Genomic DNA, 18,150 nt, shown 5'->3' with positions numbered 1-18,150 from the left:
TAACTACGTCACTGAATCTGAATCTGAATTTGTTAAAAGCAAAGTGATTCGATTCCTTTCGCCAGCTCCATTTACATGTTGAGGGTTTCCAGCCTGTTATTAATTAATGTTCCACTTCTGACACACACACACACTAATCATATCAGCCCCAAACTTGAATAAATGCTTAGAATTAAGTTTAATTTAACTTTAAACTGAACTCTGAACTCTGAACTGTGTGTGTGTGTGTGTGTGTGTGTGTGTGTGTGTGTGTGTGTGTCTGAATTCAGTGGGTCCAGCTGTTGTTTGTTTGTGTTTGGTCTGAGGCCCGCTCAGTGACAGACATGTGCAGCTCTGTCTCACCCACACACAGATACACACACAGACACACACACACACACACACACACACACACACACACACACACACCCTCTGAAATATATATGGTTCTCTAGAACTTCTGGTTCTCATGAATCTGAGCTGTGTGTCCTGAGCTGGCAGGAGGAGAGCCGCCCGCCACATCAATTCATCAACACCGCCGGCCGTCCGTTGCACGTATGGCGGCTCTGTGTGTCAGACGTGTGTGTGAGTGTGTAACGTCTCTTCAGATGTACCACCAGTCACGTCCACAGCTGCATGAACAATGATACAGGATCCTGGGAGAGACAAGGAGAAATAACATAGTGATTTTTCAATAAATTAAATGTATTTGTGCTTCTGTCTGTCAAGAACAATTTATACTTTTTTTTTTACAACATATTGTCTTGGATAATTATTCAGACTTGTCGAAAAATACTAAATTAATGTAAAGTATGTTCAGATGCACATTAAAACAGAAATCACTGTAAGTATTATTGTTTTCTACATCAGTGGTGAAAATTTGTAACATTTATATAAAACATTTTGAGATTAAAGAAATTAAGTAAAACTGGGTTTTTAAATCTTATCAGGTTGAGTTGTTTCTGGAGAGTAACTCTGATGTTCAGAGGATGAAGAGATCATCACACATGACATTAAAATACATCATATTAATAATAGAAGATTATGAGGTTGAGCTGCGTCTTTGAATAAAAATCCTCTTACTCAATCATTATTGTGTGTATTTTCTATTTTTTACTTTATTCCTGTATTCACACATTCACAAAAACACACACAAAAAAAAACATGAGGAACAACATTCTATTGTGGAATACAATAAGAATGACATAAAACACGTGCAGGTATTTGCCCTCATGCATTTACACACAAACAGATAAACACTCAACAACACACAGGAAACATGAAGTAACTCGAGGAGATGAAAACTTCTATTGATTATTTAATTCTGAGGAGTCGATGTTCACGCCAGCATCATCGAATCACGAGTCTGGTTCAAAATGTCAAGGAGCAAAAAAAAAAAGGATGAATAGAATGATAATAAAAAATGTTGTGCTGAAAAAAATGTTGACTCCCAGACTCCTAATGATTAAAGTCCTTAAATTAATTAATTAAAAGTACTTTTAACTTTTAATTAAAAAAAGATTCCATGTCCTCACGTCTTCACCTCTTCACCTTTAACACCTCGAACCAAAACCTCGTAAAAAAAAACAAAACAACAGCACATAGACAGTCGTTTACTGTGTGCACCACCGGCTGTGTTATTCCTCCGTGAACCACCAGGGGGAGATAGAAGCATGAAAAGCCTCTTGACCTTTAAACACAAAGAGGACGAAGTGAAGCCGAGAACAGAGACAACACTTTTCAGCTCTGGAAAACATGAGGAGTCACAGAGGAGGAGAGGAAAGTCTTCAGGGAGAGAAACCGACAGAAGAACAGTCGTCTCTCTCTCCACCTCTCCTCACCCTGACTCACTCTGTCTTTGTCCTCCACTGGGAATCTAAACCTTCTGTGACACTACATAAAACAATGTATTCTCAATTAAAACACCACGACGCAAAGTGAAATTATGAATGAAGAGTGATTTCTGGGGTTTTTCCACTTCCTGACGTGTCGTCTCACCTGCAGTCGACCTCTAACTCTCTAAAACCTCCATTTTTTAAAGTCTTTTAAAGCAGTGCCAACATATTTTTCCAAGCGACTGCAGACAGACACTAACAATTAAAAGCTGTTAAGTGACCTCGTTTGGCAGCAGCAGCAGCACCAGCGGCGGCGGCGGCAGCTGGACAGACGGCAGCGGTGGCTCTCCTGGCAGAGAGAGAGAGAGAGAGAGAGAGAGGCTGAGGGGAGAATGAAACCTTCTCGACAGCGTTCGTCATCCCGGCCTGGGCCCCCGAGAACTTCTGAATGAGTAAAATGATTTGATTATGTTGAGGCTAATGACGAGGGGCATACTTAAATCCATCTCCACGGTTTTCTTTGCTTCTGCCCCTGATTCAGCGCGCTGTCAGCAGCTTGTTAGACAGGTTTTAACTGCGGGGCTTCGGCTAACTGCACCGTCAGACGAATGCTGAGGGAAAGAGAGAGGGAATGAAGGGGAGGCACGAAGGTAATAAAAAGAAATAAAGGAAGAGAGAACAGGAAAACGGGAGAAAGGAAACTAATGAAACAAGAAGTTGAAGAAACTTCTGACCCACGTTTGACCCATGTTGTCTGGAAAGTTTGACTCAGAGCTTCATCTTTAGCATTTAGACAATAAGATAAAGCTGCAGTGGCTCAAAAACATCCAACACTGGAAGACTGTCGACTGGAACTACTTCAAAACCACCAATATTTTATCACCATGCACGTTTACCAGCTGTATTACATAGATATACGATCTTATTACTTGTCTACAGTATAATATTTTGGAGTTGCACAACAAAGTTCACTGTACAATGTAAATGACAATAAAGTCATTTTATTCTACACACACATTAAAATACTGTCACTCATTAGAAACCACATTTAAATTCACTTGATCCAGATCTTAACTTGGATCTGCACCAAATAAAAATCTGGGTGTAGTGAATTTAAACGTGGTTTTATAAGGTGACTGTTGTTTTATAATTTTACTCTGTAAGTTGCTATCAAAGTGACAGGACAGCCATGAGACTCTTTTTCACAACACCTTGCAATCGACTTTGGGAAACCATGAAATAATTATTTAACAAATGTAAAAGTGAGAGTTGGAACCCAGCTCACTTTCAGCTGACAGCTACTATATGAATTGAATGTGAATAACAGAGACTTGGTTGGGGAAGTTGCAGCCGTCGCCTCGATCTGATGTTTGAAAGGTGCCAAGCAAGAGATCCATCGATCCACAGAAGAGATTAAATTAGATATAAACATGTGTTTGCATGTGCGTCAGGACAAAACACCTTCACTTAGACAAGATGAAGATAAAGGAGATACGACGGCCCATTGTTCATAAATGTCCCCGCTGCTGCAACAAATCAATTCAGGCCATTTTGAGACGTTAAGTCACTTTTTGAACATCAGGACCAGAACTCAACAATCAGCTGCGTGTCGACCTCGTCCGTCCCGTCACTTTGACTGACGTATCAAAGCCGTCGAACAAAGCTGGTGACTGACGGACAGTGACCTCTCCTTCCTCCCCGTCAACACAACAAAGACACTCGCCATCCATTTACAGACAGCTGCCGCTCCGCACGCCGCTGCGCCAGGCCGCCCTCCAACCCTCGGAAACCAAACAGATTACTGTAAAGAAAAGGAAATCACGTTAGGGGATGAGAGTGGAGGTGAAGAGGAATCGCAGCCTGTTGTTCTAATATTAGCAGCGCTATTGTTGTAGGTCAGGCCTGCTGGGAGCTCTGTGATTGGTCGTGATACACAAAAGCAGTTGTGTCATTGTGATTTAATTTTGTGCTCGGGACAATGTTCAGAATAATGTGTGTGTGTGTGTGTCTATTGTCACAGATGCATTACGTCCAATCAGTGGACGTCAGTTGCTCTGTTACGGTCTCATCTACTGTTGTGCTTTTGTTTGTGTATGTAATGAGATTAGATCAATATATCGGGATGATATTGATTTTTCATTACGTATCTGCAATGGGGAGGTAACTGTTGTAACATGACAATGAGATAGAGTCAGAAATCTGACATAATTAAGACAAAAGCAACCTTCAAACCCAGTTTCACACGTCACAGAGGATCAAAACAGAACAGAACACATATATATAAAACCACAGCATCTTGATCACCCCCTAGTGGCTGGCAGCAATGTAGGTCATAGACCCTGCCTTCTTCATGTTAATGAATGGTACATGGACTAAATGAAAAGGTCAAATTAAACACGTCAAATACAAGTTTCTGTCATCTTTGGTGTTTCACACTGCTGTATCATTTTATCGTCCATCTTTATTTTCAGTCTGTGGGCGAGATGATGATGATCACTTAACATAAGCAAGTTAGCATTGTCGCTGAAAGATCTCTTCCTAGGATTAACGAAGTAGATTAAGTTGACTGTGCTGTTATTGATATAAATAGAATAAGTAGAACTGCAACAATAACCAGCTGGTAAATATTGGCATTGAATGATCGGCCATTAAACATCCATCAAACTACTGTTACTGTTACTTCTCATTGATGCACGTGCTGCGTGGGTAAAAATGTCTGAAAGTTTCTTCTGTTTCTTTTAAATGAGCCGAAGGTAAAACACTGTTTCAAATCCAGCTGTTCTCTGATCACTGAAGCCAAAGCTGCATCCGCCTCGCTCCCTCTGCTCCTCCCGGGGTTAAAGCTGTCAGAGGGCACAGTAGACGATGGGTGTCAGACTAAATAAACGCCAGGAACCCTGGCTTATTTGTATGGTGTTAACAGTCTGACTGCGAAGCCCCCGCCCACCACCGCCACACCCCTTCAACTCTTCCAGAAGGAGCCCCCCCCCCCCCCCTCGATGGATGGACAGTTCTCACAAACTGAAGGATCTACAGGCAAAATGTACAGTTTGGATGAAAACACTCAGTTGTGTATAATGGGAGTGCATTCAGGCAGACACACAAAAACACAATGAGAAAAAGCTCATGCGGGTTCCAGCCAGTATTGATCTTTTAACATAGGATTATACAGTCTGGCTCTATAGGCTTAGCGGCCTTTAATTCCCTCACAGAATAGATAGACTGACTTTGGCTCTATACATATCTGGATCAATGCAAATCTACTTTCGCCCCAGCGGTTCAATTTTAAGCGAATTCCATTAGCCATAAGTAAAAGTTTTCTTGGGTAATGTGATTAGGAAGGGGAGGCGGTCTTCACCATGGAGTCCCTAAGAAAGCGGTGAAACATTTTTTCCCTCCTTCCATTCTTCTTCTTCGTCTTCGTCCCTCCTCCATGTTTTCACTCTTTGTCTTTCTCGCAGTCTCAGCGGCGTGACCTGCTGCAGTGGCTGAGGAAGTGACGATCACATAGTGACGAACTGTTTGTGATGCAGGGACACACGCACACATGTTAGCCGGCAGATGAAGAAGGACGGAGTGATTTTCTTTTTGTGGCTAAGTACACTCTTACATTTCAGTTCTAAAAAGAATCGTAAAGTATTTAAGCCCTGAGACGTAAGTTTTTGAAAATGGAGCTGGTCCCATATTAAGTCGAGAAATCCAGTTTTTGGCCGGACCATAGATTGTATGTAATGATGCAAGACAAGAGGTTGTATAGTTTAGAATGGACAATTATTGTTTAATGATATTTTAATTATCTTATATTGTCAGAAATAGCTTGATTTTGCTGATCATCAGCCTTAAATCATATCATATATAGTTTAAAAAGAGTTTTGCATATTTGCTTAAAAATTCCCAAAATAATTAGGGTTTGGTCGCAGGTCAATCGAGCTAAACTAGTCTTCCCTCAGAGTTGATGAACAAAAACGTTGTTTATTGCTGAATGTTAATAAAGTCTATCTCCACTGTTCTCGTCACAGCATAAGTTCAGGAAAATAGTTTGTTCTCTGCGTTTGCTCAACATGGAATCAAAGAGTGAGATTAGCTAAGTGGTCAAAACTAATCAGATCACAAGGTTTTAACTGAGCGACATTGATGAGCTAGGGAAAATAATTCCTCCCGACAGTCCATCAATCTCATCCATATTCACTCCCCCCCCGAACATCTCCACGGTTCCTCTGCAGACCCCGAGAATGTGCTAAATGACCTCGCACACCGAGAGCGTGGCCGCGCGTTCACTCGATAGTGACCTCATTGATGAGCCAGCTCCTGCCAATACTGTAACACACACTCACTCACACACACATAACACCAGTCAGGAGGTCAGGGCGACCCCATCATCATCACGCCAGCCGAAATGGACAGCGGCGGCAGCGCAGCAATGACATTGGCCGTCAGCAGTGAATCTGATGACTAAGAAATCCAAATATGAGATTAGTCCCTCTGACTATCCTGATCCTAAGTGCCACTCCACACAAATGGGGCCCTAAGAAGATAATAACCGTACAATTGCTTTTATAGGGATGGAGTTATTCAATTACAAGCCTCTGGAGTGAAATGTTGCTATAACTGTACCAAAGCCGAGCACGGCCATTTTTATCATCTCAAGAAAGTGGGACGTTTCCCAGAGTGTGGTGTTCCTTTAAACAACCATATTTACAAAATCATTAGGGCCCGAGCACTAACAGTGGGAGAAGGAGCACCCTATTGAAATGCAAGGAATCGTTATTTGTCTTCTTCTTCTTCTCTGTCAAAATTGCTCTACAGCACCAAAATTCATGGTACTTCATAGTTAAAATTGTGAGTTTTTCTCAAACTGAGTAGCCGTAGCACTGCGGCGAAGGTTGATGCTTCGCCATGAGACAGGAAGTTGTTATAACTCCACTTTGCATTGTCCAAATTTCTTACACATGATCAGAGTCACAGCCTGAACAGATCCATATGTCAATATAGAGTCAGGGTCATAGCGCCACCTAATGAAACAGGAAGTTGTTAAACTACTGTCATTATATAAGCACACCGAAAATAAGCACGTCGTAAAGTCAGGTTGTTCCTTTCATAAAGATTATATAAAAAGTAAGCAATTGTATGATAAAATATAAATATAAGCAAAAGTAGCCCAGTCCCTGTAATACAAGCTGTGCACAATGGGCTTGGCTTTTAACACATAAAGAAGCAAAATTATTTAATTTTAATTAAATGCACAATGAGAGCGAAGGCAGCATTAAGAAATGAGAAATGTCAACTGTACTTGAACTCACCATCTTGCACGAACTACATTTGGTTTTAATTTACATATCAAGACCCTCTCAGACATTATCAGACCAAACTGAACTGCCACATTCAGATGCAAGTAAATTAAACAAATGACTGCACAACTACCACAAGCTTTCCTGAAAACCTTCTTTCCTTCAATGAGAATTAACTGCGAACAGCGCGGCTGCTAAATGAATGAACGTGTCTGACCATTCTTCCCGGCTCTTTGGCAGCACCGAGTCAGAGCTGTTGAAAGTCCCGAGGCCAGCTCACCCTCTCCTTATGCCTCCAACTTAATCCTGTTTACCAGGATTGAAGTGGAGAAGTCTCTCTGTACCCCCCTGCTGCCTCCCCCATCAAAAACATTTCCTGGACTATACCTACGTGCCCTCATCCAGGACAACTTCTATTACTTACAAATTACAGGCCCTGTAACCCAGTTACCCACCAAGGCTTTGGTTCTTCTGGAAATCAACAGGGTTTCCAGGGGACAGTGGCTCAGCCAAGGGCAAACAGCAAAACAGCCGAGTGTGTTGGCTTCTTGAGGGAATATGTTGAGAGTCGAAACACAAGATTTTCCGCTGTGGTAAAACATTTCAAGAGGTCAGCAAAATAACAAATATCTACGAAATGCAACAAACATTAAATAATTAGAAGCTTACGAGATAAACAAGTTAAAAATGTAAATCTGAATATTTTATACACGTTTTTTCATCAATATTACATGATAATCGATTATCATTTACCTCCATTCTCTACAAAGCCCTCCCCAATAACCACTTACAATGGCTTTAAAATGATTGATTGATTGATTCATCCTCTGATGCTTTCCGTGCCCCTCAGGAGGAGACGAGTGTCTGTGGATAATCATCCATCAGACTCTGGGGAATCACTGATTAAGTGTGGAAGTTGCGTGTTGAAGGAGAAACCCTACCAAAATGTTTTTTCTTCAAATACATGGTAAACTGTGTCAAGCAGTCTGTGTGACCACTCGCCTCAATCATCTGTCCCCCCAGACGTGTCTGAGAGCAGATGTCCAACCATCATCCATCTTAGTAAACAAGTCTTTGAATCAACAGTGAAGGAGACAGCTTGGCTTAAGACACAGGGTCCCTCCAGCAGCTGTTTTCAGTCCCATGTTCCACTGATGACATTATTGGGCCCCTCTTAATTCTTCTTCATCTTATGATCTACATTTTTATATGCATGCTTTTTATACAACTTCTGTTGCTGCTCTTAGTGTGAGCACAAATCTGTGGAGCCGAGCCAGTCATTTGGAGCTTTACAGAGACAGTGTGATATATGAGGCATTGATAAGTGCAGAGGTGCGGAGGTCTCAGGACACACAGACATGCTGGATTGTCGGAGTGTCCTGCAGGCGTCCTTACAAGAGGGGATTAGTTTAAGCTAACTTTCTGTCATTCACATAGACAGTAGGTCATTCACAGTTTATCTGCAGCTGTTTCTGCCAACTACTCTAGAGCACTTTCACCAGAGAGGTCAAGTCTGGGAAATTTCACACAGATTAAACAATTATTGTCCTGCACACACACACAGAGAATAACACAGGAATGCCCCCAAATATGATGTATGCACACATATGCAATTATAAGAAAGCCAACGTTTAATGTAAATTTTATATTTATATTTTTCTTTGATGACCTCCTCGCTTCCCATTCTGACCCTGTTAAATATCTGATCACATTCACATTCTTTTTTTACATTTGGAGAGCACCCAAAAACCAGAAGACTGTCACTTGCACTATTCTTTGTCCATACATACTTAGGGCTAGTAATGAGGTATAATGATTGAAAGATGAAGTGATTTGAAATAGGTAATGTCAACAGGTGATTGTTATCATGATTCAGTACAAAAGCAGCATCCAGGAAAGGCCTAGTCCTTTAGGAGCAAAGATGGGCCGAGGATCGCCAGTTTACCAACTAGTGTGAGAAAATTATTGAAATATTTAAAAACAGTGTTCCTCAAAGAAACATAGAAAGGGATTTGGATATTTTATCCTCTATGGTGCACAACATTATTAAAAGATTCAAGGAATCTAGAGATATTTCAGTGCGTAAAGGGCAAGGGCGCAAGCCTAAGCTGACGAACTGTGCTCTCCGATGCCTCAGACGACACTGCATCAAGAGCCCGCTTTCATCCATAAGTGATATAATCACATGGGCTCAGGATTACTTTGGCAAACATTTGTCGAGCACTACAATATGTAGTAACATCCACAAATGCCAATTAAAACTTTACTGTGCCAAAAGGAAGCCTTGTGTTAACAATGTCCAGAAGCCCTGTCGACTTCTCTGGACTTGAAGACATCTGGGATGATCCATCACACAGTGAAAAGAAATGGAAGAAATGGATGCCGTGTGCTCTGGACAAAAGACAAAAAGGACCATCCAGGCTTTTATCAGCAACAAGTCCAGAAGCCGTGGTCTGACATGGTATGGGGTTGTGTCAGTGCCCTTGGCAAAGGTTACTTACACTTCTGTGATGGCTACCATTACTTCTCGTAGCTTATTATACAAACCTATCCGCTTCAGTGATGCTAACATACCTAACTTCCTGTAATTTTTGGATTTAATAATGGATGTCTTTGATAGGTTTATAGAATGCTCTCTTCTTTCTTGTTCTGTTTATTGGCAGAGTGCAGCCATTTTAGATCAAAGACATTCGGCATCCCTTTTATCAAATCTTAAATTTGATAAATACAATGCCAAATGTCTTTGATCTGCTTTGGTTGCCAACTAAACAAAAAATTAGGTTGCTGTGGCAACAACACTGTACAAAATGGACGACTTTAAGCCTAACTGAGGGGGCAAATGGCAAGTTTATTACTATTATCGTCTATTGGTTGGAAAGTTGTTTGTTAATCACATTGCTTTTCAGTCTACAAGTTTTACTTTATTTTAAAGTAATGTGAGGAAGACAAATACAAGCAGGGAAATGAGATGTCACTCATAGAAATCAGTGGCTGATACAAATACTGATATTGTTTTGCACTGTTGTGAGGTATTTTCTCAACCTATAATATTCATGAATATATCATATTTATATTTTATATTATTAATCTGAATCTGCTAAATAACCAAATGTATCAAATAGTGGATTGAAAAATACTTGGTGGAATAGTAGTATAAATTAGCATAACAAAGTTAGTAACTCAAAATTGTACTTCAGTGCAGTACTAGTAAATCTACTTTCCTCCTCTGGAATTCATATTTATGCTGCACATGAATAGAGCTCACAAGAGCTTGACAAATCATATCCCAGGATGTAAACTCTTAGTGGCATGGATGTGTTAAATGTTAGGATTTATGAGACAAAATTTGACACCTTGTTTTTTTTTCAAATTTCTTTCTGGTAGCCTTTAAAATATAGGGAGGAGAAAGACATGCAGGTGCCGAGCACATCCTCATGTCCCCCTCAACCAAGTTGTCAGTCCCAGAACCACATCAGAAGCCTCTGCTCTCCCTTCTCTTGCTATGTGGTGCAGTCTATTATTGGAGAGGGCAACTATGGAAAAGTGCTCAAGTGTGTGAAAACAGCCACTGGTGAAACGGTGGCTGTCAAGGTGATGAAGAAAAAAACGTCGATATTTCTGACAGAGAAGGAGGTGTCCACGATGTTAATCCTGAAAAATTATGATCCAGACAAATTCAACTTTGTGAAGTTCAACAGTGTTTTTGTTGACAAACAGTTTGTTTGTGTCGAGTACGAATTGCTGGACCAGAGTCTGTTTGATTTTGTGATGAAGAGACCCAACTGCTGTCTGTCTGTGAAGGAGATACGCCCACTCTTGCATCAGGTAATTTCTATACTAGAGTTGCGCTTGCATATAAGAGTTGGACATAAACACAGGAACTCCTATAGAATACAATACAACTGGCTGTTCACCAAGCCCTGTTAATGTTACTCATGTCTCATGGAAATATTTACCACTCACAATCCCGACTAATGACTAATGTTTGATACAAGCATTGTAAAAACTAAGTTTGAGGCTGCTTATCTTTTACTTTACCAAAAGCAACAACATTTAGGATAGATGCGTCTGTTAGCAAATATAACACTATCAAATAACAAGTATTTGAACTGCTCCATACACTTCTGCTTTTGGGTTGTTAAAGAGTGGAGTGGTGGAGGGACTAGTGAACGGTCAGTTGTTGTTGATCTGAGGGCATTTTTGTTCTTCAGTGTTATGTATGGTCAGATAGAGTTTTTTAACGTAAATTTGTTGTTATTTTGTGCCGTACAAAAATCCTTACTATTGAATTGGACTTTTGAATGCAACTGATGTTTTAATAATCTGACAAAGAGAAAGAAAGATCATCTGATAATTTGTACAGCAGCTGACTGTATATTGTTCATCATGTTAATAGATGGCCACCACTTTGGAACTCCTGCGCAGCTTAGACATTTTACACACGGATCTGAAGGCAGACAACATCATGATGGTGGACCAACTAAACCAGCCATTCAGGATCAAATTGATTGACTTTGGCTTGGCTGGTTGTGTTGCAGAGATAGAATCGGACATGCCGTACATCCAACCACTCATCTACAGGTGAGTTATTGGCAAGTGGTTCTAGATTTTACAACCAAAGCAAACAATAGTTGCCTCAATAATGTAATAACTCATGTCCTCATTTTAGGGCTCCAGAAGTTATGCTGGGACTTCCATTAACACCAGCGACTGACATCTGGTCTCTGGGCTGCATTGCTGCAGAGCTGTTCCTGGGCTCTCCACTTTACCCTGGAAACTGTGAATATGATATAGTCAGTATTAAAATCAAATATATTCAGTAATTATTTTGAAGCAACAAGGAAATAAGCAACTGATTGCTATAACTGTATGATTGAGGGAAAGATAACAGCGCCTTTAAGGTACACATTACCATCATCATCATCATCATCATCACATTGTGCACGCCTGAGAAACAACTGATGTTTTTACAAAATGGCAGCTAAATAACTTGAAAGTCTCAAACAGGAAAGTAAAACACTTTGTGCATTTTAAGGTTATGACTATTGCTTTCTCCAACTTACAGTCCTTATGCTAAACTAAGCTAACTGCCTCCATACCCCAGCCTAGCTCAATCTTTGATAGCCTTTTGGCTATTATCTGATGATGATGTTGAGATTTCTAGGCCAGTTCTCAGTCTTCTGTTTGCTGCATGATGCTTCTCATTTCTTGTGAATGGGCAGATGTCATCCAGGACTGGTTTTTAGTTATCAACTCATTGATCCTACTTGTGTTGTTTGTTGTTCCTACAGTTACAACTTATCACCCAGACACAGGGTCGGATACCGGAGCGACTGCTCAACATTGCAAAGGACACCAGATGGTTTTTCAGGAAAAGATGGAAACCTCGGGCGACAAATCAGTGGATACTGAATGTTAGTAGGTTTCCAAATATCTTATATATGCTGTAAAAAAAAACACTGGTTTCTACATCCAAATTCATATGTCAACTCCTGCCTTATGCAAGCCCTTCACACCCCTCGTATGTACAGTATGTGTCAGAAGTTTTCTGGTGGTTCGGAAAGTGTCTGATATGGACAATCACCGGCTGTGTTCTTTATATGTGAAAAGCTCCAGAAAATGTGAATTTTAAGACATTTTTTAGCATTTATGTCCGAAAAGAGTTAAGTGACTTTCCAACTTGAATTTGGGACACATCAAGTAAATCAAATGCTATTTCTCTTTAGGACCCGAGGGTAATGGGACTAAAAACGAGGATCAAGAGCAGATTCGAATCCCTGGACTGCCTCATCAAGGTAAGATTTTTAGTTTTCGAAAAACAATTGACAAGACATGAGCTTAGAAAATTTTATTGAACTTTGTGATCTTTTTCTCTGACTCAGGTCAGACCACTCTGCCACTTACTGGAGGAGGACAACATGACAGAACTTGAGGACAGACAACTTTTTATAAATCTACTGAAGAGAATGCTACGTGTGGACTATAGCAACCGCATAACACCCAGACAGATATTTCAAGATCCCTTCATAACAATGAACTACCTTGCAGAGAAATACCCCTACAGCTTCTAGTAAGTCAACATTAAGATCCCGTGTATAAAATCTCTCAAATGATGTAGATAGGCATAGGTTCTCAAGTCAACTATTTCTCTTTCAGTATGAAGTCGTCCTTTGAGCTGATGGACGTCTGTCGGAGGAGGTCAGTTAACCCAGTGCAGCCATCGTGGTCGCCCCTACAGTCATCCACCAGCACCACCAGCCTGGAAGAGTTCAACACCTCCAACTGGGTCATTCCTGCTTGGCACTGGCACCAAGAGCATCCTGTTATATTGCAGTTGGCAATTAATTTTTCAAAATCCCTTTCGTTGGATGAAGACCACAGGCCACGATGTTACCAATCAGGTTCACAGAGTGTTGCATCCAACAGCCTTCATCGAAGGAAGAGAAAGTGCAGAAGTCCAGAAACTGATTTATCAGCTGCAAAGATGAGGAGGCTGGACTGCATTGAGGAGAACACACAAATAGGTAAGAACTGACTTTTACTCAGTGCATCTTAGGGTAGTTTTGTGAAACTTGGTGAATCTGCTTCATACTGTGAGATTTTGAACATTTGAACTTCAGGAATATATGAGCTGTTACCAGCTAACATCTCATTCTTGTATATTTAATGCTATGTTTATGGTACCTGTATAAAATTAGAATATAGCCATCAATTGTAAAAACATCCACAAATGTCTCTGGAAACCTTCTATAGCTAGTATATGTTAAATCAGTTCAGTGGATGAAATCTTAACATCTAATGTAAAATCAAGAGATAATGTTTGATGAGTGTTGAAGTATTTCAATAATATTAATTTGGTGAATATAAAACTAAAAAAAATTATTTTTTCTTTATAGTGTTGCTTCCAAATGCTCCAGCTGAGGCTACATCAAGCATTGACCATAATTCTAGGAAGAGAAAGATCAGAAGACAAGAGATTAGTTTACCACAAGTGAAGAGGAGGATGATCGACGAGACTGAGATGGACACACAAACTGGTGAATACAATGCATCTCAGTTTAGCTACGTCCTGTACAAACTATTGATTTAGAGGCAGTTTGGTGAATTGGAATTTCCTTTTTTGATATTATTATATCACCTATTTCCTTTTTATACCTCTGTGCCAGCAACTGCCAGTGGCTTGAGGCATTATGTTTTCAAGTTTTTGCATGGCAATCCATCCAATTCTGGTGAACGTCATATCTCAAGAATGTATTGAAGAGTTTTTTATTATTCAGACCCCGAAAAGGGAGCAGCCAAAAGATGAAGAAGAAGAATATCCCCTTGAGGGCAGGAGGTCAAGGTTAAAGCAACCTTGTGTTCCTGTGAATAGGATAAATCAGGACTGCCTGTAGAGAATTTCACAACATTTCGCACAATTAATTTGAACTCATGGATGACCTGATTAGAAACACGTTTTTCCTTTTGAATATATCTGAGGAACACATTGAGGAAATATGTTCAGATTTGGCACACAAATTTCGAAACATTCGCTTGGACTCACCAATTAACTGATTCGATTTTGGTGGTCAAAGGTCAAGGTCACAATGGGCCTCTTCAATGAGATATCTCAAGACTGCCTTGAGGGAATTTCTTTAACTTTTGATCAGTTGTCAGTTGGACTCAAAGATGAAGTGATTAGATTTCAATGGTCAAAGTTAAAGGTCACAGTCATATTATGTGTTATCTGGTTATTTTTAGATTTCTTCCAAAATCTTCCAGCCGACGCTTCAGCCAGCAACTACGAACCTATGGAAGAAAATACAAAAAAGAAGAAGCAAAAGAAACAGAAGAGGAAGAAGCAAAGGAGAATTGTTGAGAAGACAGAAACAGAGACTCTCACCAACTGTAACGAGGGTTCAGGGACTGTTGACATGTAGGTATTCTTTAATATCAATGTCTTGATTGGATGATACTTGTAGGATTCAAGACACTTAAATAATATTTGTTGTGTGCAGATACCCAGAATGCTCAGACAAGAAATGTCTCCATCTCAAGAATCCAAGGAAGAATGGTGGGAAAAAAGAGGTAATTGGAGAGGGCGTTCCAGAACGGCCAAAAGTGAGCAGAGGAAAACACCTACAGAGAGAGACTGGTGAGCAGCTTTTCAACTTAAACAATATTTGTTGTGTGCAGAGCACCAGAATGTCACAGCTTTCTACCTATGCCTTGATCCAGTCACCCTCACAAGCTGCTAGTCACCTCATTCCCTTCTCCTGAGACTCCCTACACATACACTCACCTGCTCCCCATTCCCTCATTAGTTCGTGTACATTATTTATACCAGTCTCTGCCAGATTGTTTGTGTGTTCCTTACTAGCTAGCGTTTTTTATTCCGAATTCTTGCCTGCCTGTTCCAGACCTGATTACGACCCCGTTTGGATTTTTGATTTCCCAGTTTTGACCCTTGCCTGTCTTTTTCTGCTCTTCAGTAAATAAACCCCATTTACTGCACTAAGACTGTCTGAGACCCTCTTGAACAGGAGTTGAGGGCTCAAGCAGAGACTATTCAACGTCATGAACGGAGACTTACCTCCATCACTGGGGGCTTGCAGGAGATCGCCGCTCGTTTTGAGAACAGCCTGGAGTCTGTCCGCGCCACCTACTCTGACTCTGCCAAGGTGCAGGTAGTCACCCAGTGGCCTGTGTCATCCACTGGCCGCCCCTCTCACAGCCCTCACATCCCAGAGGTCTCCATTCCAGTGGACCCTGGCAGCTGGTAAGGCTTTTGTTGAGTTAAAACATAGATTCACATCTGCTGCTATTCTCACCATTCCAGACCCCACACAGCAATTCCTGGTGGAGGTGTATGCCTCTAACTCAGGGGTCGGCACCATCCTGTCCCAGAGAATCAGTAGACCTTTGTGGTCTGGACTGACCACAAGAACCTTGAGTCCATCTGCTCGGCCAAGTGGTTGAACTCTCACCATGGCTTGGTGTTGAGTACTGTTTTTTAACTGCTTTAACTTTTCTGGCAAACCTGATGCCACCGTCACCCCCTCTGATGGTAACACAGTCATCCTCACTATTGTAGATCTCTTCTGAGACTGCCCCATTTATCCCCTTACCCAAACTACCTTCTGCCAAAGAAACTGCTCATGTGTTTCATCTACTTGGCCTCCCCAAGGACATTGTCTCTGATAGGGTGCCCCAATTTACCTCTCGTTTTTGGTCTAAGTTCTGCAGGTTCCTGGGACCATCCAACAGTCAAATGCTCAAGCAGAACTGATGAACCAGGAGATGGAGATTGTGCTACGTCTGTCATCCTGCAACCCTTCCTTATCGAGGGCGGCCCCACCTACATGGTCCGCCGTCTCATTAAGAGAATACTCAAAATTGCTCCGGCCCTAGAAAGAAAAGAAAAAGACAAAAAAGGGCATTCCAGCACGGCCACAACTGAGCAGAGGTGGGATGTTGTAGGGTTTTTGCCGGAAGCTCCGGTTTTTCCCATTTCATAAATTTTTCCAATTAAAGTTTGAATATAATTTTTGTTTCCTCAAACACTTCTTATTAAATTAGAGCTAGTCTGGCCCCGGCATCATAGCTGTGATTCCACTTCAAACAAATGGGTTTTCCAATGACAGTATAACTTGGTACATGTGACAGAGGCCTCAGTCTCTCGCTTTTGCTTACTCACACTTAAACCCAAACACACACATTATCCCACACACACTCACTCAGTTACTACACACCCACCTTCTGCCTCCTCCACTTTACCTCCCTACCACAAGGCCATGAGGGCAACAAGCTGGGTAAGTAGCCAGCTAATTAGCTAATAATGTCACGGCTCTGGCCATTTCCATGGTGTTTTCTGTCTTTCCTCCTCCTGTGTATGTGTGTGTGTGTGTGTGTGTGTGTGTGTGTGTGTGTGTGTGTGTGTGTGTGTGTGTGTGTGTGTACGTGGGCGTGGTCTCCACTCAAAAACCCTGGTCTCTCCTCCACTCATCGCCAGATTGTCACAGTCAGTCCACTCTCGGCCGCTCTATCGTACTTTCAGAAGAAAGGATATTTTCGTATGTTTCTCGTGCATTCAACTTATTCTATTCTATAATCTCCTGCTCACCCTCAGCCAGCACTCAGCCTGTCACCTCCCTGCCACAAGCTTATTATTAAAGACTCTGTTCATTCACAAACTGTTCCTCTCTGTGTCTGCTTCCAGGTCCAGTTACCAACAAATAACAAATAACCTGTTAATCAAATTGGCAGCCACTGGCCCTTTAGAGGCTCACGGACAGTCCATTAGCTTTGGCGACTGTCATCATAGCTCTGATCTGTCCAATATTCAACCAAAGAGTTCAACATTTCTCATCCAACGTTTCACCTTCATCCATTCACAGCCTCCGCTAATAACGACCCTCCTGTCTGAAATTAAATGTTTTGAATGTCTGGCTTTACCGTAAATGACCCTAGACTGTATATAAACACACACACACACACACAACGCCTCGAAGAGCGCTGAGCTCTCCTCGCCTCCCCAATTAGGCCTCTAATTTGGCTAATGGAGCATTAATGGAGAAAGAGGCTGCTGAAGACCCAAGCTCAGCACAATGTCCTCCAAACTACACACACACACTCTCTCACACACACACACACACACACACACACACTACCCTTCCAATCCCCAACCTAATACAACACAGAGATTAGATTTCACTAACAATAGTATCAGAATGCTCCTCTCTGGAGACACAAACAGATAGGCTTGGCATCGTTTTAAGAGATTCACAAACACACACACACACAAAAACTTACAGAACCACACTGGCTGGGCTGAGAGGGAAACAAGAAGTAAGTTCATTCAGTGTGCAGACAAAATGTATATCGTAAAACACCTTCCACAGAGCAAAGTCACAAAGTGCTCCACAAAAGTAGAATTAAATCAAAAAGTCAATCGGAAAATAAAACACACATTTGGAAAACCACAGAAAGTTAAATAAAGGCCAGTTTGATTAAATGAGCTTTCTGCAGCTTTTTGAAGGTGTCAACAGAGACTTAGCCACTTGGCTTAA

At 41.2% G+C, this 18,150-nt stretch overlaps 1 protein-coding gene and 1 long non-coding RNA gene across 10 annotated transcripts; one reads left to right on the top strand and one right to left on the bottom strand.

The window, feature by feature from the left end:
* Positions 1-220: 220 nt before the first annotated feature.
* LOC138413564 (uncharacterized) lies at positions 221-9,644 on the bottom strand. Of its 4 annotated transcripts, none has more exons than XR_011245938.1 (4): positions 7,558-9,644; positions 2,311-2,425; positions 2,096-2,163; positions 221-635 (listed from the first exon to the last, which is right to left on the bottom strand). It is a non-coding gene; the product is annotated as an uncharacterized lncRNA (long non-coding RNA). The 4 variants fall into 4 exon arrangements; XR_011245937.1 differs by lacking the exon at positions 221-635 and adding an exon at positions 644-1,669; XR_011245936.1 differs by lacking the exon at positions 221-635 and having other exon boundaries at positions 656-2,163; positions 7,558-7,690; positions 7,894-9,644.
* Positions 9,645-9,808: 164 nt separating this feature from the next.
* LOC109639775 (homeodomain-interacting protein kinase 2-like) lies at positions 9,809-17,218 on the top strand. 6 transcript variants are annotated; one of them, XM_069537709.1, is made up of 14 exons: positions 9,809-9,944; positions 10,487-10,927; positions 11,499-11,683; positions 11,772-11,895; positions 12,394-12,516; positions 12,829-12,897; positions 12,985-13,172; positions 13,259-13,626; positions 13,999-14,139; positions 14,843-15,017; positions 15,100-15,236; positions 15,574-15,695; positions 16,521-16,547; positions 16,661-17,218. In XM_069537709.1, the coding sequence occupies exons 1-12, from the start codon at positions 9,942-9,944 to the stop codon at positions 15,597-15,599; spliced, it is 1,980 nt and encodes a 659-aa protein (XP_069393810.1). In that variant the 5' UTR covers positions 9,809-9,941; the 3' UTR covers positions 15,600-15,695; positions 16,521-16,547; positions 16,661-17,218. The 6 variants fall into 6 exon arrangements, with proteins under 6 accessions (XP_069393810.1, XP_069393814.1, XP_069393811.1 ...); XM_069537713.1 differs by lacking the exon at positions 16,661-17,218 and having other exon boundaries at positions 14,020-14,139; positions 14,864-15,017; positions 16,521-16,626; XM_069537710.1 differs by lacking the exon at positions 16,661-17,218 and having other exon boundaries at positions 14,020-14,139; positions 16,521-16,626.
* The last annotated feature ends 932 nt before the right edge of the window (positions 17,219-18,150 follow it).

Source organism: Paralichthys olivaceus, chromosome 13 (genome assembly GCF_024713975.1).
Source record: "Paralichthys olivaceus isolate ysfri-2021 chromosome 13, ASM2471397v2, whole genome shotgun sequence".
NCBI lineage: Eukaryota > Metazoa > Chordata > Actinopteri > Pleuronectiformes > Paralichthyidae > Paralichthys > Paralichthys olivaceus.
This window is presented reverse-complemented; position numbering and strand designations above follow the sequence as displayed.